Source organism: Mauremys reevesii, linkage group 1, assembly GCF_016161935.1.
Source record: "Mauremys reevesii isolate NIE-2019 linkage group 1, ASM1616193v1, whole genome shotgun sequence".
Lineage (NCBI taxonomy): Eukaryota > Metazoa > Chordata > Testudines > Geoemydidae > Mauremys > Mauremys reevesii.
The window spans coordinates 294,656,996-294,678,784 of NC_052623.1; the positions used below are offsets into that span (position 1 = coordinate 294,656,996).

The window sequence follows — 21,789 nt, forward strand, 5'->3', positions numbered from 1 at the left end:
CTGTGTCTTGTCCCATATAATTCTGTTGTGCTTTCATGGGGATTGCTGCTAGTCATTCTCCTCCACCCCCTTTTGTACATGTTTGTTTCTGCTGCATCACCCAGGGAGTAGTAACTCATGTTTTCTAGGCTCCTACTTTCTCTTACCTGCCACTTGTCCTTATTTCTTTTTTTTTGGTGGGGTGGGAGGCAGGAGGAATGAATCCCTTTCTGTTAGGCCTCTCCAGTTAGGCTGCCTTTTACATTTTCAAAACGATAATGACTTTCACTGAGTGCTGCATATTTGTGTCTGATTTTGCAGTGCAAAAGTTCTCCATAAAATTCCTTGAGATTTTACTCTCACCACAAAAATTTAGTTAAGCACAAAACGGACATTTTTTCTAGCGTGGCTAAGGATTATTTTTATGTGTTGTTGTGCATATCTAATCAACATTTTTATTTTGGCAGAACTATTTTTGCAATAAAAGTGGAGACAATAAAAGCTGAATAATCTTTGTCTAGTATCTCAAAATACAGAGGATGTCTTACTAAAGAGGTTGTTTATTTTGAATGGAAAAGGATTTTCCCCACTAATACTTTTCAGACATTCTGAACCAGTGAGGTTTGTTTCCTTGCTCAAGAGCACAAAATTTCTCCACACCAATTGTTAGCTGCTATTTCCATGGGCTAGATTGTCTCTTTAGGCACAGCCCTGAGCCAGGGGTAATATATAAGATGTACCACCCCAGAAGCAGCCGAAGGCAGCAGTGGGCCTCCAAGAAACTCCTCTGGACCACTATTCCTTCCCTGCTTCTGCCTTGTTCTGGTGGGAGGAGGCAGGGGTATTAATTCTGACCTCTTTAGGGCCAGGATTTCACCCATGATTCTGAACATTAGACAGCCACAGGTGCTGCAAGGCTGTTTGTGCCTCTTTATGCCTTGTTTTCCCCCCTCACACTTTATCTGCCTAGTCTGTTTACACTGTAGGCTTTTGGGGGGCAAGAATTGTCTCTTACTGTGTTTGTATAGCCCCAAGCACAATGGGTCTCTGATCTCAGCTGTGGCCTCTAAGGCCTGGTCTACACTGGGGGGGATCTAAGATACGCAACTTTAGCTATGAGAATAGTGTAGCTGAAGTCGACATATCTTAGATAGACTTACCTCTCATCCTCACGGCACGGGATCGACGGCCGCGGCTCCCGCATCAACTCTGCTTCTGCCTCTCGCCCTGGTGGAGTTCCGGAGTAGACGGCAGAGCGTTCGGGGATCAATTTATCACATCTAGATGAGATGCAATAAATCGATCCCCGATAGATCGATCACTACCCGCCAATCCGGCGGGTAGTGTGGATATACCCTAAGTGCTACTATAATATAAATACATAAATTAATATTAGTGCTGTTTGGAAAATAGCTGTTTTTTCCTTAGAAAATGTTGACAAAAATAAAAGAAGAGTTTTTCAGCAAAAACTCTTCTCTTTTCAATAAAAAATCAAAACCCACAATAGTTTGGCCACAACCTGAAATATTTCCACTCAGAAATGCTGCCACAATCTCTCATGGAATCATAGTTAAGGAAATTTGGGTGACTCTTGCTCCCATTTTCCTCTAAAAGTCAGGATGCTTGGTCAGAATAAATCTCCCATGATGCATCAGGGTCTCCTCTCTTAGTGGCTGACATCATTGCATCATGGGATACCTATGGCTGTAGTGCACCATTGACGATGAAGTCTGGCTGGGAAGCCCAGCCCATAGAAGAGAATGGGGAGGTGAGAAAACCATGCTATGAGACACTATGATGGCAATTCCAAATTGAAATATTTTGCTTTTAGCTTCAAACTGAAAAGGTTTACATTTTTGTGCATTCGTTTTTTAAAAGAAAAATCAAAATTTTCCATGGAAAACAAACTCTACAACTTTTTTTGTTTAATTAAAAACCCAATTTTCTGCTGAAAAACAGTTTAGAGGGAAGATTTTTGCCTATACGTAAATAAGGCTGTATCATATATAACATAATGTTATGTAAGTTGTACCTTTGGCTGACTTACATGCTATAGAAATGTTTATGGAGGAATATTGTATCTGCCAGGGTGTTCTTTTTTTCCTCCTTGTTCCTTCATCAAATATAACCAGATTTTTCCTTATCAATAACGTACCAACTACTGAAGGGGACACAGTCACCATACCCGCACATGCTTATCAGCTCTCAAGGTGTGTTTGTAGATACAGCTCTCCATCAGAACAAGAATCATACATAGCAATGAATTGTTATCTGAGCAAATTATTTGTTAACAGAGCAAGGTGTGGGGAAGACTGAACATAGTTTCAAACTAGGACTTCCGTTTTTGAACCTTCCGAATGCATTGCCCACACACTAAGAGAGATGTGCATGAGGCCAGGCCTTAGCACATACCTGTTTTAATTAATTGTTCTATTACTAAGTCTGATTTGAGCATTTTCAGCACAGGATACTGTATATTTCTGTTTAGGCTGATGTATAAGAGTACATAACAGAAGGTGATGGGTATGTGGAGACTTGTGTGGGGCAGTATAAAATATGTTTTACATGTTCTGTTGTTGGGGATAGTATGCCAGCCTAGGGGACTCTGGGATATGCTGCTGGATTAGCATACGCTGAGTAGAGAACAGAGTGGGAGTACAGAGGCTTCTGGGAGCTTCAGGATAGAATCCTGAAAGGCCTGGGAGTGACCCAATGAGGAGGCAAATGAATGAACTTGAGACCTTGATTTTGAACATTTTGTTAATTTAATAAACCGGAACCTGAGAAGAGCTGTGACTGGACAAAAGAATTTATGAATGATTGAAGAAGCCCCTTGACTGGTGAAACAAAGGCAAGGGCTGCTTGAAGAGTGCCCTGAGGCCATGATGGCATGCGTGGGAGGCAGATACACATTGATGGCATGGAAATATGAATATGTTATTCAGGAATTTTGTTGTTAAATAATAAAAATAAAAATAATTGGAGATATACCAATCTCCTAGAACTGGAAGGGACCTTGAAAGGTCATTGAGTCCAGCCCCCTGCTTTCACTAGTAGGACCAATTTTTGCCCCAGATCCCTCAGTGGCCCCCTCAAGGATTGAACTCACAACCCTGGGTTTAGCAGGTCAATGCTCAAACCACTGAGCTATCCCTCCCCCATGTTAGACATATGTGACTTTTTTGTTAACTTCCATAAACATGTGTCTTTAAGATATAATGGGTGAGAGTCTCAATTCCAGACAAACTTTGCTCAGTGCAGGTCCTGAGGGGACAAAGTTGGTTGTATGTCCCCAGTGACCTTGGGACTCGACATTCAGTATAGAGCAATGTCAAAGCTGCTCTAATTTGTGCCTCGTTGCACAGTTCCAGTTGGGGATTGCTGGAGCCCAGAAGCATTCCAGCCACGGTCCCTTTCCATTTCCATTGGCCATGCTATGACACACTTCCTGTGCCAGAAACTATGATGAAGGTGATGTAGAGGTGGCTATGCCAACTCTACATAATTGGAGGATTTCTCTGTGCAAAGGAGATCTTCAGCTGACCACTTAAACAAACTTTAAGTTTTCTCAATTGAGCTAGAATGGCACAAAAGATATTTAGCGTGGTCAAGTAACTGGTCCAATGATCTCACATCTCCACAACATCAGAAGACTCATAAGCACATTGTTAACCTATGTGCTATGTTGTCATAATTTGGGAGGCGCATCACTTCATATTTGCACATGAATGGCTAGTTTGATGGTGAAAGAGCTCAACCAGATTTGTGCACCAGTAATCCAAATAATATTGTTGCAACAGCAATTAGTGGAAGGTTGTCTTCATGTAGCTGTTGAGTTTTCAGTTGGAGGCATGTCTGGGAAATGTGCATGGGCACACAGATGCCTGTATTAAATGGCACTTTTCCAAGGCATGGGTCTTGTTGCGATGGAGGATGCTATTTAGATACATTTTTATTTCCCAAAAGGCACTTATCTCTGACGTGTATTTGACATTTTGCAAATGGATGTGAACTGTTACTTATGAAAAATGGGCCAATTATCAGTAACACAGCTTTTGTTTCTTGTACAAATGTACAAGATTGGGGTTTGAGTGAAGGCTTGTGACCTTGATAATCCTCCTCTGTTGCCTTTGTTGACATGCTTTTTGAGGAAATAGTTCACATAGATTCTCTAGGGAGGTTTTAGAGTAAACATCCTACATATATCCATATCCGATGTTTTTCCCCGTGAGTCGTTTTAGGATTGGCTAACGGATCATGGTGTTTTTATACTGCAATATTTAGTCTTTGGGCCAGATGCACCTGTAGTGTAAAACATCATAGCTACACTGAAGTCAATGAAGCTGTGCAAATTTACACCCAATGAGAATTTGGCCCTTTATTGTCTATGATTGGCATTCCCAGACTTAACAAGATGGGCAAATATTTAGCATGGAATACAAAAGGTAGGAAAGCAAGCATTGGACCTACAACTTGGGAAAGTCAAGGGACTCTAATTTTCTTAGTGAATAATGTATATAACACATCAGTTTATTCCTATCAGTAAATGCTCTGGAGCACAGATTTTCTCTTACTACTCTTGCTATACACATGAAGTATCAGGTACAATGCCCCCCGCATCTTGACTGGGACATCTGTGTGTCATCATAACATAAATATTAAATAATAATACAATATGGATCATAAATTTTATTTGGGTCCTGTACATTGATGATAGCAGGGATGGATCTAAACAACAACGTTCAAAGCTTATTAGAGATCTGAACTTCCCCAAAAGTGTGGGTGGTGGTCAGATCCGGGATTTTAGTTTGCCTCATTTTAGAGCCAGGGACCAGCCATAAAGGTCACATCTTTGTATCTGATTTTCAATATAGATGGAGGGTGTTTGGATCCATAGCTTTTGTTCAGGCTCATCTCTGGATATAGTATATATATGGAAACCCTGACCACAGATATAGATGATCTTGGCACAGTTTTGGGAAGCTGGAATAGTGTGCTTGGGTGGATGTTCCACACTATAGGACACAGTTTCAGGACAAACACTGTTCTTTATTGTTTGTTTCTTTGTCATGAGGAGGTAGTGCCAAAAAAATCATTCACTTTGATGGGACAGTAACAAATGATTTAGCATAGAGAGGCACAAAGGTCAACTGCATGCTGATGTGGAGCCTACAGTCTCAATGGGAAAAGCATCCTTTGTTATCCTAACTGTTGAAAATCAAAGCAATTATGCTCAAAGGAGGCATGAAATGGAAACATTCAGGTTTCATTTGTTCCCATGATGATTTCACGCTGTTGTTCCTTTCAGCATTATTGCCTTCTTTTTGAAATATTCTCTGTCAAAAAGAATTATTTCTGTTTAGATTTAAGCTATAAATTGATCATCTACATGCTTTACAGTTCCTTCTCCCCATATGTATTCACTGCGCACACCAGAAGCAGTTTAGATGATTCCTGAAATGTTGGCTTTGGTGTGGACAAATGCTTTAGCATGGGGACAGATTTCTAATAGCAGTTCTGGTGACAAAAATATTAACATATCCTTATTTTGGCCTGGCTTATCTCCACTGCCCACAGTAAAGGGCAGAGTACTACCTCATGGGACCCTTCCTGCTCCCTGTTTGGGCCAACAGGAACCCCTCTGGAACTCTGGATATTTGCAGGAGCTGGGGGCAGGGAGAAAAGTGTAGACAGCTGGAGGGACAGGTGCACTACACACATTGTCTCATATCAGTTCTTTAGGGAAGGCTTTAAAAAGTGAATATAGCCTAAAGTTATGTTAACTTTTCAGCAGAGCAGTGAACTGCACACTTTAGTGAAGGTTTCATGTATGGTGGCATCAGGGAGTACCTATTAGTTGATTGCGAATTGAATTGCACTGCCCAGTCCAGATTGGACCAGGGTGCCCCAGAGCAGTGGAAGAAGCCCTGGGTCTGTGAATGGATGACTTGGTCTCCAGGCTGATCTGTGGATTCTGAACCTCCTGTTTCTTCGAGAGAGGTAATCTCCTTCTACCATTTCAACAGAACAATCTACTGGAAACTCTTGCAGGTGAAATGAAGAGAACCACCAGGGTTTTTCTTCCCCTTATCTGTCAGTCTAAGGCACCTATCACTGTGCTACCTAGTCCCCTGTCTACCCATAGGTTTGTCTGTGCAGGTGGGAATGATCCCAAAATATTTGTGGTAAGCTGAAACAGTGATGTTATTTTTATAGTGGAAGTCAAAATACTGGGGCCAATCCTGCCTGGTGCTGAGATCCTTCTGAAAGTTGTTGATCACCCTCTACTCCCATTTAAGTCAGTGGAGGCTGAGGGGGCTTAGCAGCAAGCATGAGCTACTCAGCATCTCACAGGCTCAGACTCTTTATAGAGTCTTTCTTCTATGACTTCAATAGGAAACAAGCTCTCAATACTGATGTGAATTACACATGTGCAATTTAGGCCTGCTCTACACTACAAACTTAGTTTGATGAAAGCCACCTTACATCAGCCTAATAACGTATGAGTCTACACTACCAGGTCCCTTCTGCTGACCTAACTCATCTGTTACATTGACTTAATTACTCCACCTCTATGAGAGACATAGGGCTTAATTCGATGTTGATGCATCGACAGACAGACAGCATAGACACAGCATTGTGTAAGTCAACTGAACTGGCCTTCAAGAGATGTGACCACTCTGGTGATTGTTTTCAACTTTAACTCCACTGCACAGCCGCCAGGTACACAGGAAGCAGCCCCTCCCCTCTTAAAGCCCCGGGAACTTTTGAATTCCCATTTCCTGTTTGATCAGCATGGAGAGCTTGCCAGCCCAACTGATCATGGTGACTCAACGACCCAAACAGACTCCAGCCTGGAGTACACAGGAGGTCATGGGTTGGTCTGTGAGGAGAAGAGTCTGTGCAGACACAGCTTCGATCCAGACCAAGAAACATAGACATATATTAAAAAATCATGCAGGGCCTGGGGAAGGAGGACTGCACCAGGTGTGATGCCAGGGAAGGAACCTCTGGTGAGTAAGCAATTCCAATCAAACTGTAGAGGTTACATGCTCTTATACTTTGTTTATTATGAAGAAAAAGTGAGGTGTGGTAGGTATCTGCTTCCCAGTGGCAGCTCCAGATACCCAGAGGGTGCCTCCCTCTTCCCCAGAAAAGACTGTTCATGTGCACAGGTATGGCCTGGGAATCCTCCATGAAGATCTCCAGGAAACTTTCACAGAGGTACTCTGCAATTCTTTGCAGAAGGTTTCTGTGGAAGGCTGCCTAATTTCTTCCATCACGGTAGGACACTTTCCTATGCCACTCCAGTATTAACTCTGTTGGCATTATTGCAGCACACAGCATTGCAGCATAAGGACCAGGTCTGTATGCAGACTCTTGCAGCATCTGCTCCCTTGCCGTCTCTGTTACCCTCAGGAGACTGATATCACTTAGGGTCACCTAGAGGAGATAGTGGAAGTTTTCATTCCAAGTGCTCGTACTGTAGACAATAGAGCATGTGATCCTCCACCCATGGTGATTTATGGGTCCCTCAGTCATGGTTTCCCTAACATGCCAGTGGTTTGGATGGCAGGGATCAGCATTGACCTCAGAATCTGCAAGCCCAGGGTGATGTCTACCAGCAGCATTAAGGGAAGGGGGTGGGTGGCTTTCCTGTGTTATCTCATGGACACAAAACCCCCCTCCCCTGGAGCAACCTCGGACAAAGACTGGACTTGGGGAGGCTTACTGCTGGTCCACAGTCTCCAAGCACCGTCCATTTTGCCCACAAGTTGCTACAAGGCCCATCACCCATGCCCTTGGGCCATACTCACCATGGCTAGAACAGCAAACTGGTTCATTGAATAGCTAGGGATACTGATTATGTTCTGGTTTGCACCTGAATGGAAAAAGGAGAGTGATTTTTAAATAACAACTTTTGTACTAGACCCAGGGTATGCACTGACAATGGTTGCCTTGAGCTTTGCATGCATTGCAATGGAAAGCTTGGCCTTCAGCGCAGCCTCAACACCTGCGGAGAGGCTCTAGCAGATTAGAAGACGGAAAGAGAGTATGCATGATGACCTGTTCAGTGAGATAACAAATGCTTCTTGGACAGCAGATACGGAGCTCAGAGCCTGGAGGATTTCATTGTCTGAAAAACTGGACATGGACATGGAGAGCAGGAGAGCAGCCCACGAGCATGAGCATGCCACGCAGGATAAGCTGCTGCAGATTGTGAGGGACCAATCCGACAGGTTGAGGCATCTGGTTGAGCTTCAAAAAAATAGCTTGAGACTAGACTCCCACAGCAGCCCCTGAAGAACAGCCTGCAAACATCACTGTATTCCCAATCCCCTTCCCCCAAATGTTCCAGGAGGTTGGGGAGAGGGGGAGGAGGAGAAGGTGCAGTATCTCTTCCTCTCAACACCCGGGGTGGGTACAAAGAACAAAACACGGCCATTCCAAGGTCTTTGATGGGCAAGACTTCTGTGCTTACAGACAAGCTGACTTGGTTTCTCCCCTCCCAATTTTATCCCACAGTTTGCGCAAGGTTAAGTTATTTCTCTGGTCTTTCAGTTTCTTTATGTTTGTGTAATGGCTACTTACAGTCTGTGTTCAAATCACCCCTTAACATTCTCGTTGTTATGATGAATAGATGGAGCTCACTGAATCTTTTGGTATAAGAAATGTTTTCCAATCCTTTACTAATTCTCATGGCTTTTCTCTGAACCCTCTCCAGTTTTCCAACATCCTTCTTTATTTGTGGAGGCCAGAATTGAATTGGACACAGTATTCCAGAAGTGGTTACCTCAGTGCCAAATACAGAAGTAATATTACTTCTCTAGTCCAATTCTACATTATCCTGTTTATATGTCTCAGGATGGCGTTAGCTCTTTTGGCTACAGTGTTGCATTAGGAACTCACATGATTATTCACCATGACCCTCAAGTCTTTTTCAGAGTCATTACTTCCCAGGATAGAGTCCCCACCCTGTAAGTTCGGCCTATATTCTGTGTTCCTGGACTTTACCTTCAGCCACATTGAAATACAGTGTTTGATTGTGCCCAGCGTATGAACTGATCCAGATTGCTCTGTATCAGTGACTTGTCTTCATTATTTACCGCACCCAAATCTTTGTGTCATCTGCAAACTTGATCAGTAACGATTTAATGTTTTCTTCCAGGTCATTTGATTAAAAAAAAGTGAAGTAGCATAGGGCTAAGAACTAATACCTGTGGGATCCCATTAGAAACACACCTGCTCAATGAGGTTAGCCAGTTTTTAATCTATTTAATGTGTGCCATGTTAATTTTCTATTGTTCTAGTTTCTTAGAATGTTGTGTAGTACCAAGTCAAATGCCTTATGCCGGCCTGAATAAGATCTTCCCTGCACTTTGTAATCAATTGCCCTGTTGAATGAATGAGGTGTGATTGAGGAAGGCATGGAAGGCAGGCACCTCAGACAGCTGCGGATGGGAGCCAGACCAGATCAGTAGACCAGGTTCTATTTTCCATAAACCCACACTGATTGGCATTATAGTACCCTCATTTAATTTTTTATTACAAAAGTCTCATATCAGCCATTCCATTATTTTGCCTGGGGCTCGTTTCAGGCTGACAAGCTTATAATTACCCAGGTCATCCCTTTTACTCTTTCTAAGTATTGCGCAACATTAACTTTCTTCCAGTCTTCTGGAATTTTTCCAGTGATCCAAAAGCTATTGAAAATCAACATTGACCATCCAGGGAGCTCCTCCATTAATTCTTTAAAAATTCTTGGATGCAAGTTATCTGGACCTGCTGATTCAAAAATGTCCAACTTCAGCAGCTGCATTCAACATCCTCCTGAGTTACTGTTTGAATGGAAAGTATTTCATCAACATCATCTGATATGAATTCACCAGGCTTTTTCCCAAATCCAGACTAGAAATATTTATTGAACATTTCTGCCTTATTGAAAATTCGCCCATTCCCATTTCTGTCTAGTAATGGGCTGATACTATTGTTAGGATTCCTGTTCATAATATACTTAAAAACACCTCTTCTTATTCTTATTAACTCTGCTAGCTATAGATAGCTCCTTGTCTTCATTTGTGTCCTTTAACATTGTCTACAATTGCTAGCTCTTAGCTGATAGTCATTCATTTATATAACTACCCCTTTTTCTATTGGTTATATATTTTTTTATTTTTATAGATGATTTTACTTCCCTTCTAAATGAGGTTGGTTTTTAACCAGTATAGCCTTCTTTCTTGATTGTGTGATGGTGGTTTTGGGGAATCTGAGAAAATATTCTTAAATAGTTTCCAATTTCCATTCACATTTTTTCTGTTTAAATTCTTTCTCCCAATTGACTTGGCTCATAGCTGTTTCCAAGTTTGTGAAACTGGTGCTTTTAAACTTCCAAGTATAATATTACAGGCTTGGATTTTATTCTGTTTGTACACAACACGTGATCAATTCATGATCACTTGCAGCAAAGCAACTACTAATTTTTAGTGGTGTGATCAGTTCCTCTTTTTTTGTCAAGGTAAGGTCTGATATAGAATTCTCCCATGTTGGATGCAATGCATTCTCATCTATACTATTTAGAAATTCTGAGACTTTTGAGGCCTCCAGCATATGTCACTCAGATTGAAGTCCCTGATAATAATGCAGCTTTTCCCCCTACACATTATAGATAAGTGCTTACGGTGCTGGTATCCTGTTTCACAGTGAGATTTGGTGGTCTGTAGCAGAAAACAACTAGTACCCCATTTTGGGCTTTATCTGTTATTACATTGTTCCAAAAGCATTAAAGATCATTTTCTTCTAAGTTGTCAGTGACTTTAAACTATGTAGTGCCACTCCTGTTTTGCCTATTTGGTTCTTCCTAAATAGATTATAGATTATAACCATTACTTTAACATTCCAATCATGCAAATCTTCCCACCAGTTTGAGTAACACCAACTAGGTCAAATTTATGTTCATAAATGAGCAATTCCAATTTCTCTTGAAAGAGATAGAAAATATCATAATGCTACTATCTAAATCCACAGTGTGCTCACACCTTGAATACCGTGTCCAGTTCTGGTCACCTCATCTCCAAAAGAATACAGTAGAATTGGAAAAGGTTCAGAGAAGAGCAACAAAGATGATCAAGGTTATGGAACAGCTTCTATATGAGGAGAGACTAAAAAGATTACAGCTGTTCATCTTAGAAAAGAGATGACTAAGGGGAGATATGATAAAGGTTTATCAAATTATGAATGGTGTGGAAAGGAAATAAAGAAGTGTTCTTTACCTGATGAATTAATAGGCAGCAGGTTTAATACAAACCAGAGGAAACACTCTTGCACACAATGCACAACTAACCCATGTAACTCAAGGCCATGGGGTGTTGTGATGGCCAAAAAGTATAACTGGGTTCAAAAAAGACCTAGCTAAGTTCACAGAGAATAGGTCCATCAATGTCTATTAGCCAAGATGGTCAGGGATGCAACCCCATGCTTGGGATGATCATAAACCTCTGACTGTCAGAAGCTGGGAGGAGAAGACAGGGATGGATCAGTCCAAAATTGCCTTATTCTGTTCATGACCGGCTCCAGACCCCAGCGCGCCAAGCGCGCGCTTGGGGCGGCATTTTGCCGGCAGGGCGGCAGCCGGCTCCGGCAGACCTTCCGCAGTCATGCCTGCGGGAGGTCCACCGGAGCCGCGAGACCAGCGGACCTCCCACAGGCATGACTGCAGAGGGTCCGCTCGTCCCGCGGCTCCAGTCGACCTCCCACAGGCATGACTGCGGACGGATCGCTGGTCCCGCGGCTCGGGTGGACCTCCCGCAGGCATGACTGAGGATGCTCCACCGGAGCCATGGACCAGCGAACCCTCCGCAGCTGCGGGAGGTCCACTGGAGCCGCGGGACCAGCGATCCGTCCGCCGTCATGCCTGCGGGAGGTCTGCTGTTCCCGCGCTCCAGTGCACCTCCCACAGGCATGACTGCTTGGGGCGGCCAAATTCCTAGAGCCGCCCCTGATTCTGTTCAATCCCCCTGAAGCTATGGTTCTGGCCACTGCCTGAGACAGGATACTTGTCTAGATGGACTATTGTTCTGACCCATTATGGCAATTCTTATGTTCTTATAAACCCAGAATCCTAGCATTGGTGTATAAGAAATTAAAGAATTAGATACATGACTCCACATACTGTTAATCAAAGTTTGGAGTGAGACCAAGTGGGAGAGCTGCCAGGTTGTCTCTTTTTCTTTCTTATCAAGTCCCTTCTCTTTAGTTTCCAACCATTAGGAAGATCAAATAAAAGAAAGAGTGCCTATCAAAGTAGAGTAGCATACTAAGATATGAGTAATATCCACTTTCTCCTTTAACTGTACTCTTTTCAAGTCTCCTCAGTATGACTCCATCTTCCTTTCATTAACTCTTGTCCAAGCCAGACACTGATAACCAAAATAATTCATTATGCATGTGCAGAGAGTAGGAATGTTGAGGGAAGAGTTCTGCTGCTCCTTATTTGTGGAGCCTCAGAGCCATAGACTGAGTTGGAACATCTCCTTATGGGCTTCTCTACACCAGATAACTACGCAGTGTTAATTAACTAACATAGTATGAAACACTCAGGCCCAGATTCTCATTTACGTTATAGCCCCTTTTAAACCATTTTTGCAGTGTAAAGGGACCTAAAGTGGGACATAATGAGATTTACACTCATGAAGACCCTTTACATTGCCAGAATCATATAAAGGATAATCTGACCTTCAGTATAGACAGGGCTTTTGTATTAACATTAAATCAGCTAGTCAGTCTTAGGGTGGATTCTACAGTTTACAACCAGCTAACACTGTATTACACATGGCAGTCCTTATCTACACAAAGAGTTTAACACCATATTAGCAGTATTGCCAACACTAAGCCCTCAAGACTCATGAGTCAGATCAGAAAAAATGACAAGTTTTTTTAAAATGCCAATACATTTTTGTTCTTTTTATTTATCTCCTGGTTTTTGAGCCTTTAAGGAGCATTCATGTCATGTTTTCTAGCTTCCTGCTGCAATCTCGAGGGGTAGAAACATAGTTTATTTTAAAATGAAAGCTGAGATTCTCACATAATCACTCAATTCTAGTAGTTGAGGATAAACTTGTGAGATTTGGCAACACCATATGTGTTCTAACACAATGTATTTTTCCAGTGAATAAAGACTAAAAAGGGACTGTGGTGGTGTCTCAAATTACAGAGAACTATTCTTCTGGCCATTTTTCTAGTGGCTTCTCCCCTCCCCCAACCATGCTACATTGTGGTGAACAGAAACAACCACCTTGTTCCTCCCCACCACATATCTGAGGCCACATAGTCTAGCGATGCACATTGTCTAGCATGCATCTTTTGCATAGCTGTGCTTTCAAAGGAATGAATGAGTCACAACAGACAGGAAATCCCAATACAGTTCTCAGATTTTGAACATGTACATTCAGTAATCAAATAGACGGGAATATCTCTGCAATACCAAGCCTATTCTATTATGTAGCTTTAATCATATTGGGCAAAAAGTTCATACTGTATTTCATCCTTTTCACCTTGCCATTGACTTAAAACTGTAGTCCAGTGAGCCTGCATTTGAAACAGCACCTTAACTGGTTCTTGGCTAAAATGGCAGTGACTGATTTCCAGTTTAAGTATTATTATTACTACTAATAATAATCTAATAATATCTCACATTTGTTTTAGATGGACCCAATCCAAAATCCCAGATCCAACATCCATGAAATATTGTAGGTGATTGAAATCTGAACACAGATCTAAATGTTGCAAATTACTCCATCTTTATAACCAAAATTGTGGATCCAAATTCCCACACACTTTGGGGAGTTTGCAATTCAGATATGAATTTGAAACCCATTTTAATCTATCTTTTATCTTTCTTGATGGACCTCAAAGTGCATTCAGCACTGACTATATACAGGAATCATTTCACCCATACTCAGGGGCGGCTCTAGCCATTTTGCCGCCCCAAGCACGGCGGCATGCCGTGGGGGGCGCTCTGCCGGTCGCCGGTCCCACCGCTCCGGTGGACCTCCCGTAGGCATGCCTGTGGATGCTCCACCGAAGCCGTGGGACCAGTGAACCCTCCGCAGCCACGCCTGCAGGAGGTCCACCGGATCCGCCTGCTGTGCTTCCGGCGACCGGCACAGCGCCCCCCACGGCATGCCGCCCCAAGCACGCACTTGGCGTGCTGGGGCCTGGAGCCGCCCCTGCCCATACTGATGTGCAGCATACCCTTGGCAACTCTTTAGTTGTGTACAGTAACATTACACAATACTAGGGACAGGAAATGAAGAAGATTGTATCCAACTGAAACCCCAGAACAGGGTAAATACAATTTAATTAACCAAAGCAGAAATAGATGAGAAGGGGTGACTCACACCTTCTGTTGCAAAACAGTTCCCTGGGATCTTTAATCAGGTCTGGTCATCACAATCTCAGGTTTATCGTTCAGTCGAGAGACTCAGCTGCAAGAGTCAGAATAATATCAGAATTTCACCTTTACTTGTATTTAGCTTTTGCCCTACATTAGCATGCTAGCCTCACCCATTTACTGCACCCAAATGAGTGACTGATTACTTCATAAGCTAACCTATTAGGTTTTTCCTTATTTGCAACTTGTATTTTCAACTCCTTTAACTGGAAAAGGATTCCAGGTGATTTGTGGGAAAGCATTTATTTTTGTACACATATATAAGGGCCTAAATGTTGAATAAGCGTCTCCAGGATTGTGGGAGCAATTTGGCATGCACAATTAAATATGGGCACAAAACTGCAGGCAGAATTACCTGTGCCGACAGTTGCATCCATTTAGAACTGCTACCAGCAATTCTGGTTGCACCCGCGAATCAGGTCATTACAGATCTAAATGCAATTGCAACTGCAAATAAATATACAATAATCAAGGATACTCCAAATCTGCAACTGCAAAGAAGAAAGGTGAATATACAACAGAGTTACCATCTTCTACAGACAACTGTTACTAAAAACTTCTCAGTAATGGAAGGCACTCACATACTTTTAATCATACACTGCACATATTTACCTTAGGTACCTTGGCACATAGATATGAAACATTACTGTTATGACAATTCATGTAATACAGGAAGATTACATTATAATTAGAATATAATCCACATTATAATATAATCCACGTTAATTTTGCCCAATTCCCCTTTTATCAGTCTCAAACAAGGTATAGCAATCAAGTTATATGAAAGTTCACGTTTGTTTTTTCAGAGAGACCAGAAGAAAAAAAAATCCTGGTGGTTTTTACTCCTGGATAAATGGTGAACAAAAGAGATACCACTGGTCTTAGGGAAAACTGGAATCCTCCTGGGACTTGCTTGTAATAACTGGTAAGTGGTTCTTTTCTGACAAGAGAATTAAAACCCCAGAGGTTCTGATAAATTACTTCAGCAACTGCAGCCTCCAATTGTACCTGCGATACTGAAAAAATAGGCTGAGACCTGCCTAAAATCTAGATCTTAAACTTTTTAAGTCTTCTAACCGCACTGCAACTGTATACACAATAGCGCCAGATCTGTAACTATACTGGTCTTGTGCCCTGCACAACTGAAAACATAACAGAGGGGGAAACTGGTTCTATTTCTGACACACCTTGGCACAGCCTCTGGCTTGATCGTCATAGAGCGGGGTGAATAACTGTTTTTTTATTTAATTTTTTTGTTGGTTTGCTGGCAGTTCAAAAATATTGTTTGGAATCGAACAAAACTTTGTGTTCAACATGAAACAAATAGATTCATTTCACTTCTGGGCAATTTTAACCTTTAAGTAAAAGCAAAGGGCTAGATTCACAGAATCGCTGGAGGAGGAAGTGGTGCCACCATTTCTCTTAACCTAATAGCCCAGTGTTTGAGGAACTCACCTGGGATATGGGAAATTCAGGCTTAAGTTCCTGCTCTAGGGCAGGGATTATGAACCTGGCTCTCTTCCTTCTCAGAAGCATGTTCTAACCACTGTGATATTGGCCATTCTAGTCTAGGTCTTTCTCAAGTTCTCCTGTTGATGCTGTTCCACTTTGTAACAAAAACAAAGACAGAAAGAAAGACAGACTTCATAGTCGGGTGGTTAGAGCGCTCTTTTGGGAATGGAAGATCTGGATTCAAGTCCTTATGCCAATGAATAAACTATTTGTCCAAAAAAATTTGCCCAGCTTTAGCTCTAAGTTCTTCCCAACTTCAACAGCCCCTAAAGGGGCTATTCCAGTAGCTGGGGATCTTTGGAGTTAGGTAGCCAGTACACCAGCTTTGTGCCTTCTTTGTGCTCCAGAGTGGTGGAAAGAAGATAGGAAGGTGGGGTGGGACCTATAGACTCCCTTTATAACATGCAAAATGTTTGCATACTAACCTCCTAGAGAGGGGCCATTATGTACATGTTTATCCTTGGTTTCTATATCAAAATGCTTCTCAGTTTATCACATTTCCCCCCAGTGATTTCTTTTCTTTTTGAATGTCTGGTCCAAACATTTCCGATAAAACTATTTAAAAACTTATCAATTGTTAATGGGTATCTACTATACAAGACAGTTCATGACTATGTAATCTCTGGTACAATATGACACTTTTCTTCATAGCTACTCTGATAATAAACCTGCTCTAAATGCAATTCCATGCTTTAACTTTAAACTTATCTCTTCAAAGCAGATGTCAGCTGTAATTCTTTCATTGCCCTTTAAAGAATCTGTCATATAATTTTATATGGCACTTGAACTATTCTCATGATTCATTTGGAGCTATGTAATTTTTCCATGAAGACATATAAATTTATTTACTTGTTTATTTATCTGGGTCTTTAGATCTAAAACATACTGCTCTGTTGTTTCTCCAAGTTTCTGAGAAATATGCATTTCATAAGCACAATTATTTTTAGGAACATTCTCTGATTCATTTTGGACGTTGTGAAATAAATTAGTCAGAAAGCCCTCAGGATTAGTAAAATTGTTACTTCCAAAAAATATGCCATACCTCTGAAATTTGAATATCAATTAGGTTAATTAAACACCAGTCATCAGAATTCAGAGCAGGTGAGTCTTCTTAAATTTAGTTTAATAAAAATTATGGGCTATATTTAGTCTAGTAACCTAGAGCACATCCCCTTTATAAAGAACAACAAGAAGAACCCATGTTCAGTGCCCTACAAATTTTATTGATCCAACAAAACCCAGGACAAGGTTACATATCCATGTGTGCCATCTTCAGACACCTTGCCTATTAACCATTTACATATGTATGTAATGCTGCCCCACACAAGGGCATGCTGTCAGCAGTGGGCATCAAATCTTGGACCTCTTGAGCTAAATGCATGAGCCAAAAGATGCATCTCTCTTAGCCAAGACTGTAGCAATCTCTAGCTGGCTGAGCCACTACTAGAGGGGGACAGAGTGCCACTCCAAGGGGGCAGGGGTTACATTTGCAAATATAGAACACTCCCCAAACCACCTTGCTGTGCACTCAGAATGGAGATCTGGAGGATAACAGTAAACACCTCTGACTAAAGAGTGGGGTTGGTCAATGTGACTGGGGCTCAAACTGATTCAGTGTAGCCCATCCCCAGCCTCTACCAGCAAAAGTTCTGTGGGCCCATCTGCAAATTAGAGCTTTCTTTCCATGGAGAACCCAATGTAACGCCTGCCTGACTTTCATCCCCCGGGATTGTTTTGTTGAGTTTCCTCTAGAAAACATAGCGATAGAGAAGGCCAAACAATCTGATATCTATATTCATTTAATAATATCTTTTTGAGGGCAACCAAAGAAAGAAAAGTAAAGTCATTACAATTGTCATTGTCATTTACTCTGGGACAAAATCCTGGCCCCTGCTCTCAGGGCGTAAGGAGTCTCAGAGTGGAACCATTTGACCGCTGTGCTAGGGCAGAAAAAAATCTGGGAATCTGCCCAGCGGCTGTATGCTCTGCACTACAGATCCCAGCTCCATGGGATGCTGTCATGGAGGGAAAGCCAGGAGCAATCTGGAGAGGGCATTGAGATTGAAATAATGGTGGCAGATTCCTCTCTCCCACTCCTGTGCAGAGAGAGCCAGCATCCATCCCATTACTTAGGCTGGATGTTTGGAGCAGGATTGAGGGGAGGGCTATGAATTCTGGCAATGTGTAAATAAAGTGATGAAACAGAGCAAATCTTGTAATTGTTAGAAGCATTAGAAGTGCAAGTGTTTAGCATTTAATGTTAGATTTTCTTAAAACTGACCCTATAAACGTTTTACATTTTTATTTCCTCTCCTCCACTTTTGATATTACGCCTTATCCTGTAGTATCTGTTTACTTTTGGGGTATGGAAAATAAGAATGCAAACATAAAAGCTTCCAATCCTGTGGACAGAGCAAGAGAACATGCCTATGCACATATTCAGAGATAACACTTGGTGATGCTTTTGAGTGCTTGGTTAATATTTACCCAGGGCATATGTAGTAATTGAACAATTGTAACTGCTTTCCGCCAAGACTTTTGGTATCAGAGCACAGAACACAGCCTCAGAGCTTTTTGAAGAGTTAAAAAAAAAAGAGAGAGAAGAGCTCCTGTAAAAGCTTTCTCTGCAATTTTGGTTTCACTAGCTTTTGAAAATGGCAGGGGTGAGCAGCTGCATGAAATATTCCATGTTCATCTTCAACTTTTTGTTCTGGGTAAGTTGATGTTTAAGTTACTAATAGTGGCATGGGAACCAGAGTCCACCGTATTCAGGGAATATAGCAGCAGCAGTTATAAAGGAAATTAGATATAAATAAAAAACTAGAGTATGATTGGAAATAGGTAGAGCAGAGGGGAGAGAGAATCCATTGAACTTCAGGTTATCAGCAACATTAGCTTAGTCTCTGGTTTTCTTTCGTTTTCAATGCTAAGTAAATGCCTGTATTTTTTGTACATTCAAAATTAGAGATCTAGTTCTTGTGACGACATATTGCAAGTGCCCTCATTTTGAGGGACATCACTCATTAGAGTCCAAAAGTTGCCTATGTTACATATGAACTATCTCGGTTTTACTGTTGTAAATTATTTACATCGGGGGTTAGAATCATTTTATAGAAGCATTTTTAAATCTTTTGCAGGAATAATGTTTGTATGTGTCTTATTTTGGCTCTGTCTTGCACAGAGTCTCTTACTTTGGCTCTGGCACGCTGACAGGTTGCAATAGTGCGTATTAGGGGTAGTATGTGAGAGAGTAGAATCCAGGCCTGATGTAAAAGAAGAGCAGCGTGAAGCCTTCCGAGTTTGGTTTGAAACAGATCTCCATACTTGTTGTGTCTTTACTTGTTTGCAGACCTGGAAGTTTTTGAAAGGTTTGAGTTCAAATAAAACCAGTCTTCTCATGGCTGAATCTTGTCAACCCTTAGGCAAGAGCTGTGACAGGTTGACAAAGGGAACACTGAAACCAGAAGTGGAATTAGTAGCTACACCAAGGGACTTGCCTCAAGGGATCTTTCCCAGTGAACAGAAGACAAAACTCAAAAGAAACCACAAACAGTAGCTTCTGAAAGTTTGTGGCTAGCCAGATAGAGTTTTCCAGAGCCTTTGATGCCTTGGGGACACAATAAATAAACTTCTAATGAGCCAGTGCTGGTTTGTGAACTCAGACCTAGCCCAGGCTGATTTTGAGTGTGTTTAAAGTTTAAGCTGAACATAGATGTGACCTCAACAGCCATGTAGTCTGGTCTGCTGCACTCAAGGCAGGACTATGTAATAACTAGACCATTCCTGACAGGTGTGTCTAATCTGTTTATATTCATTTGTTTACCTATTTACGTTAATTTACCTTTTTACAATTTATCTAATCTGTTAATCTATTTACATTCATTCTTATGGGGAAATTGGATTCACTTAACATCGTTTCACTTAAAGTAGCATTTTTCAGGAACATAACTACAACTTTAAGCCAGGAGTTACTGTATGCAGTTGATTGTTCTTCCCTAAGTGGAGTACTTTGCATTTGTCCTCATTGAATTTCAGCCTATTTACTTCAGAACATTTCTGCAGCTTGTCCAGATCATTTTGAATTTTAATCCTATCCTCCAAAGCACTTGCAACCTCCGCCAGCTTGGTATTGTCTGCAAACTTTATAAGTGTACTCTCTATGCCATTATCTAAATCATTTATGAAGATGTTGAACAGAACCGGACCCAAGACCTGTCCCTTCAGGACCCCATATGCCCTTCCAGCTTTACTTTGAACAACTGATTACTCTGGAAATAGTTTTCCAGCCAGTTATGCACCCACCTTATAGTAGCTCCATGTAGGCTATATTTTCCTTGTTTGTTTATGAAAGGTCATGCTAGATAGTATCAAAAGCCTTACTGAAGTCAAGATATACCACATCTACTGCTTCCCTCCATCTGCAAGGCTTGTTACCCTGTCAAAGAGAGCTATTAGGTTGGTTTGACATGATTTGTTCTTGACAAATCTATGTTAACTGTTACTTATCTTATTATCTTCTAGGTGTTTGCAAACTGATTACTTGATTATTTGCTCATTATCTTTCTGGGTACTGAAGTTAAGATGACTAGTCTGTAATTCCCCAGGTTGTCCTTATTCCCATTTTTATAGATTGGCACTATATTTGCCATTTTCCAGTCCTCTGGAATCACTCCCGTTGTCCAAGATAATTGCTAATGTCTCAGATTTCTCCTCAGTCAGCTCCTTGAGTATTCTAGAATATATTTCATCATGTCCTGCTAACTTGAAGACACCTAACTTGTCAAAGTAATTTTTAACTTGTGCTTTCCCTATTTCAACCTCAGATCCTACCTCATTTTCACTGGCGTTTACTATGTTAGACATCCAATTGCTACTAATCTTTTTGGTGAAAACAGAAACAAAAAAGTCATTTTGCATTTCTCATATGTCCACATTCTGTGAAAGCACTCAGAATTCAGCAGAGAGAATAGTGGGTATTACTATAGCTTTTAGCCAGTGTTCCCCAAGCACACTCATCCTGGCACTGTCCAGAAGTGGGCGGAGCACTGGGTCTATTGGCATTGCCAAAAGTGCCAACAGTCCAACCAACTTGCACCAGGGGCGGCTCTAGACATTTCGCTGCCCCAAGCAGGGCGGCATGCCGCGGGAGGCGCTTTGCCGGTCGCTGGACCAGTGGACCCTACGCAGGGATGCCTGCGGAAGGTCCACCGGCGACCGGCAGAGCGCCCCCCACGGCATGCCGCCCCAAGCATGCGCTTGGCGTGCTGGGGTCTGGAGCTGCCCCTGACTTGCACTGCCCCCTGCTGTGGGGTTGAAAAATCAAGCTTATAATAGGAAGCTTAGGTAGCATCAGCCTCAGAACAGCTATTGCCACTTGAGTACTTTTAGTATATTGAATTTCAACAAAATCAAGGCAGAGCTTTATTCAGGGCTCCTGTAAGGACATAGGACTGGAAGGGATCTCCTGGGTCATCGAGTCCAATCCCCTGCTATCACAGGCAATCCTGTCATACAATCCCATTCATAAACTTATCAAGCTTCATCTTAAAACTAGTTAGGTTGTTTGCCTCTGCAACTCCTATTGGCTGTTCCAGAACCTCCTCTGAGGGTTAAAAACCATCTGATTTCCAGCCTATGCATCCATGCAAAGGAATAAGGGTATGTAAGTCTCCTTCTTGCTTCTTTACCGAGGCTGCCTACAATACATGAAGCAGTGCAGTGAGGAGTGCAATCTCCATGTGATTGCAACTCCCTCACCTACCCATGTGGGTAGGGAGTGGGTGGAGCCCTAGTATTCTAGTCAGACATCACAGTCAGTACATCTGCATCAAGTGTAGGGCTGGCACAGA

General features: G+C 41.9%; 1 protein-coding gene across 3 annotated transcripts in view; it reads left to right on the plus strand.

Annotated features, from left to right (window-relative positions):
* TSPAN8 (tetraspanin 8) overlaps nt 1-21,789 on the plus strand; it is a 133,139-nt gene that overhangs the window by 90,373 nt on the left and 20,977 nt on the right. For 2 of the 3 annotated variants that reach the window (XM_039500122.1, XM_039500130.1), the window contains exon 2: nt 15,235-15,353. Coding sequence is in view for 1 of the 3 variants with exons in the window: in XM_039500115.1 (XP_039356049.1) it covers nt 18,595-18,654 (60 nt within the window). In the remaining 2 variants the exon portion in view is untranslated. Of the gene's footprint in view, nt 1-15,234; nt 15,354-18,505; nt 18,655-21,789 lie in introns of those variants that run through there. The other variant, XM_039500115.1, reaches the window with a different exon arrangement.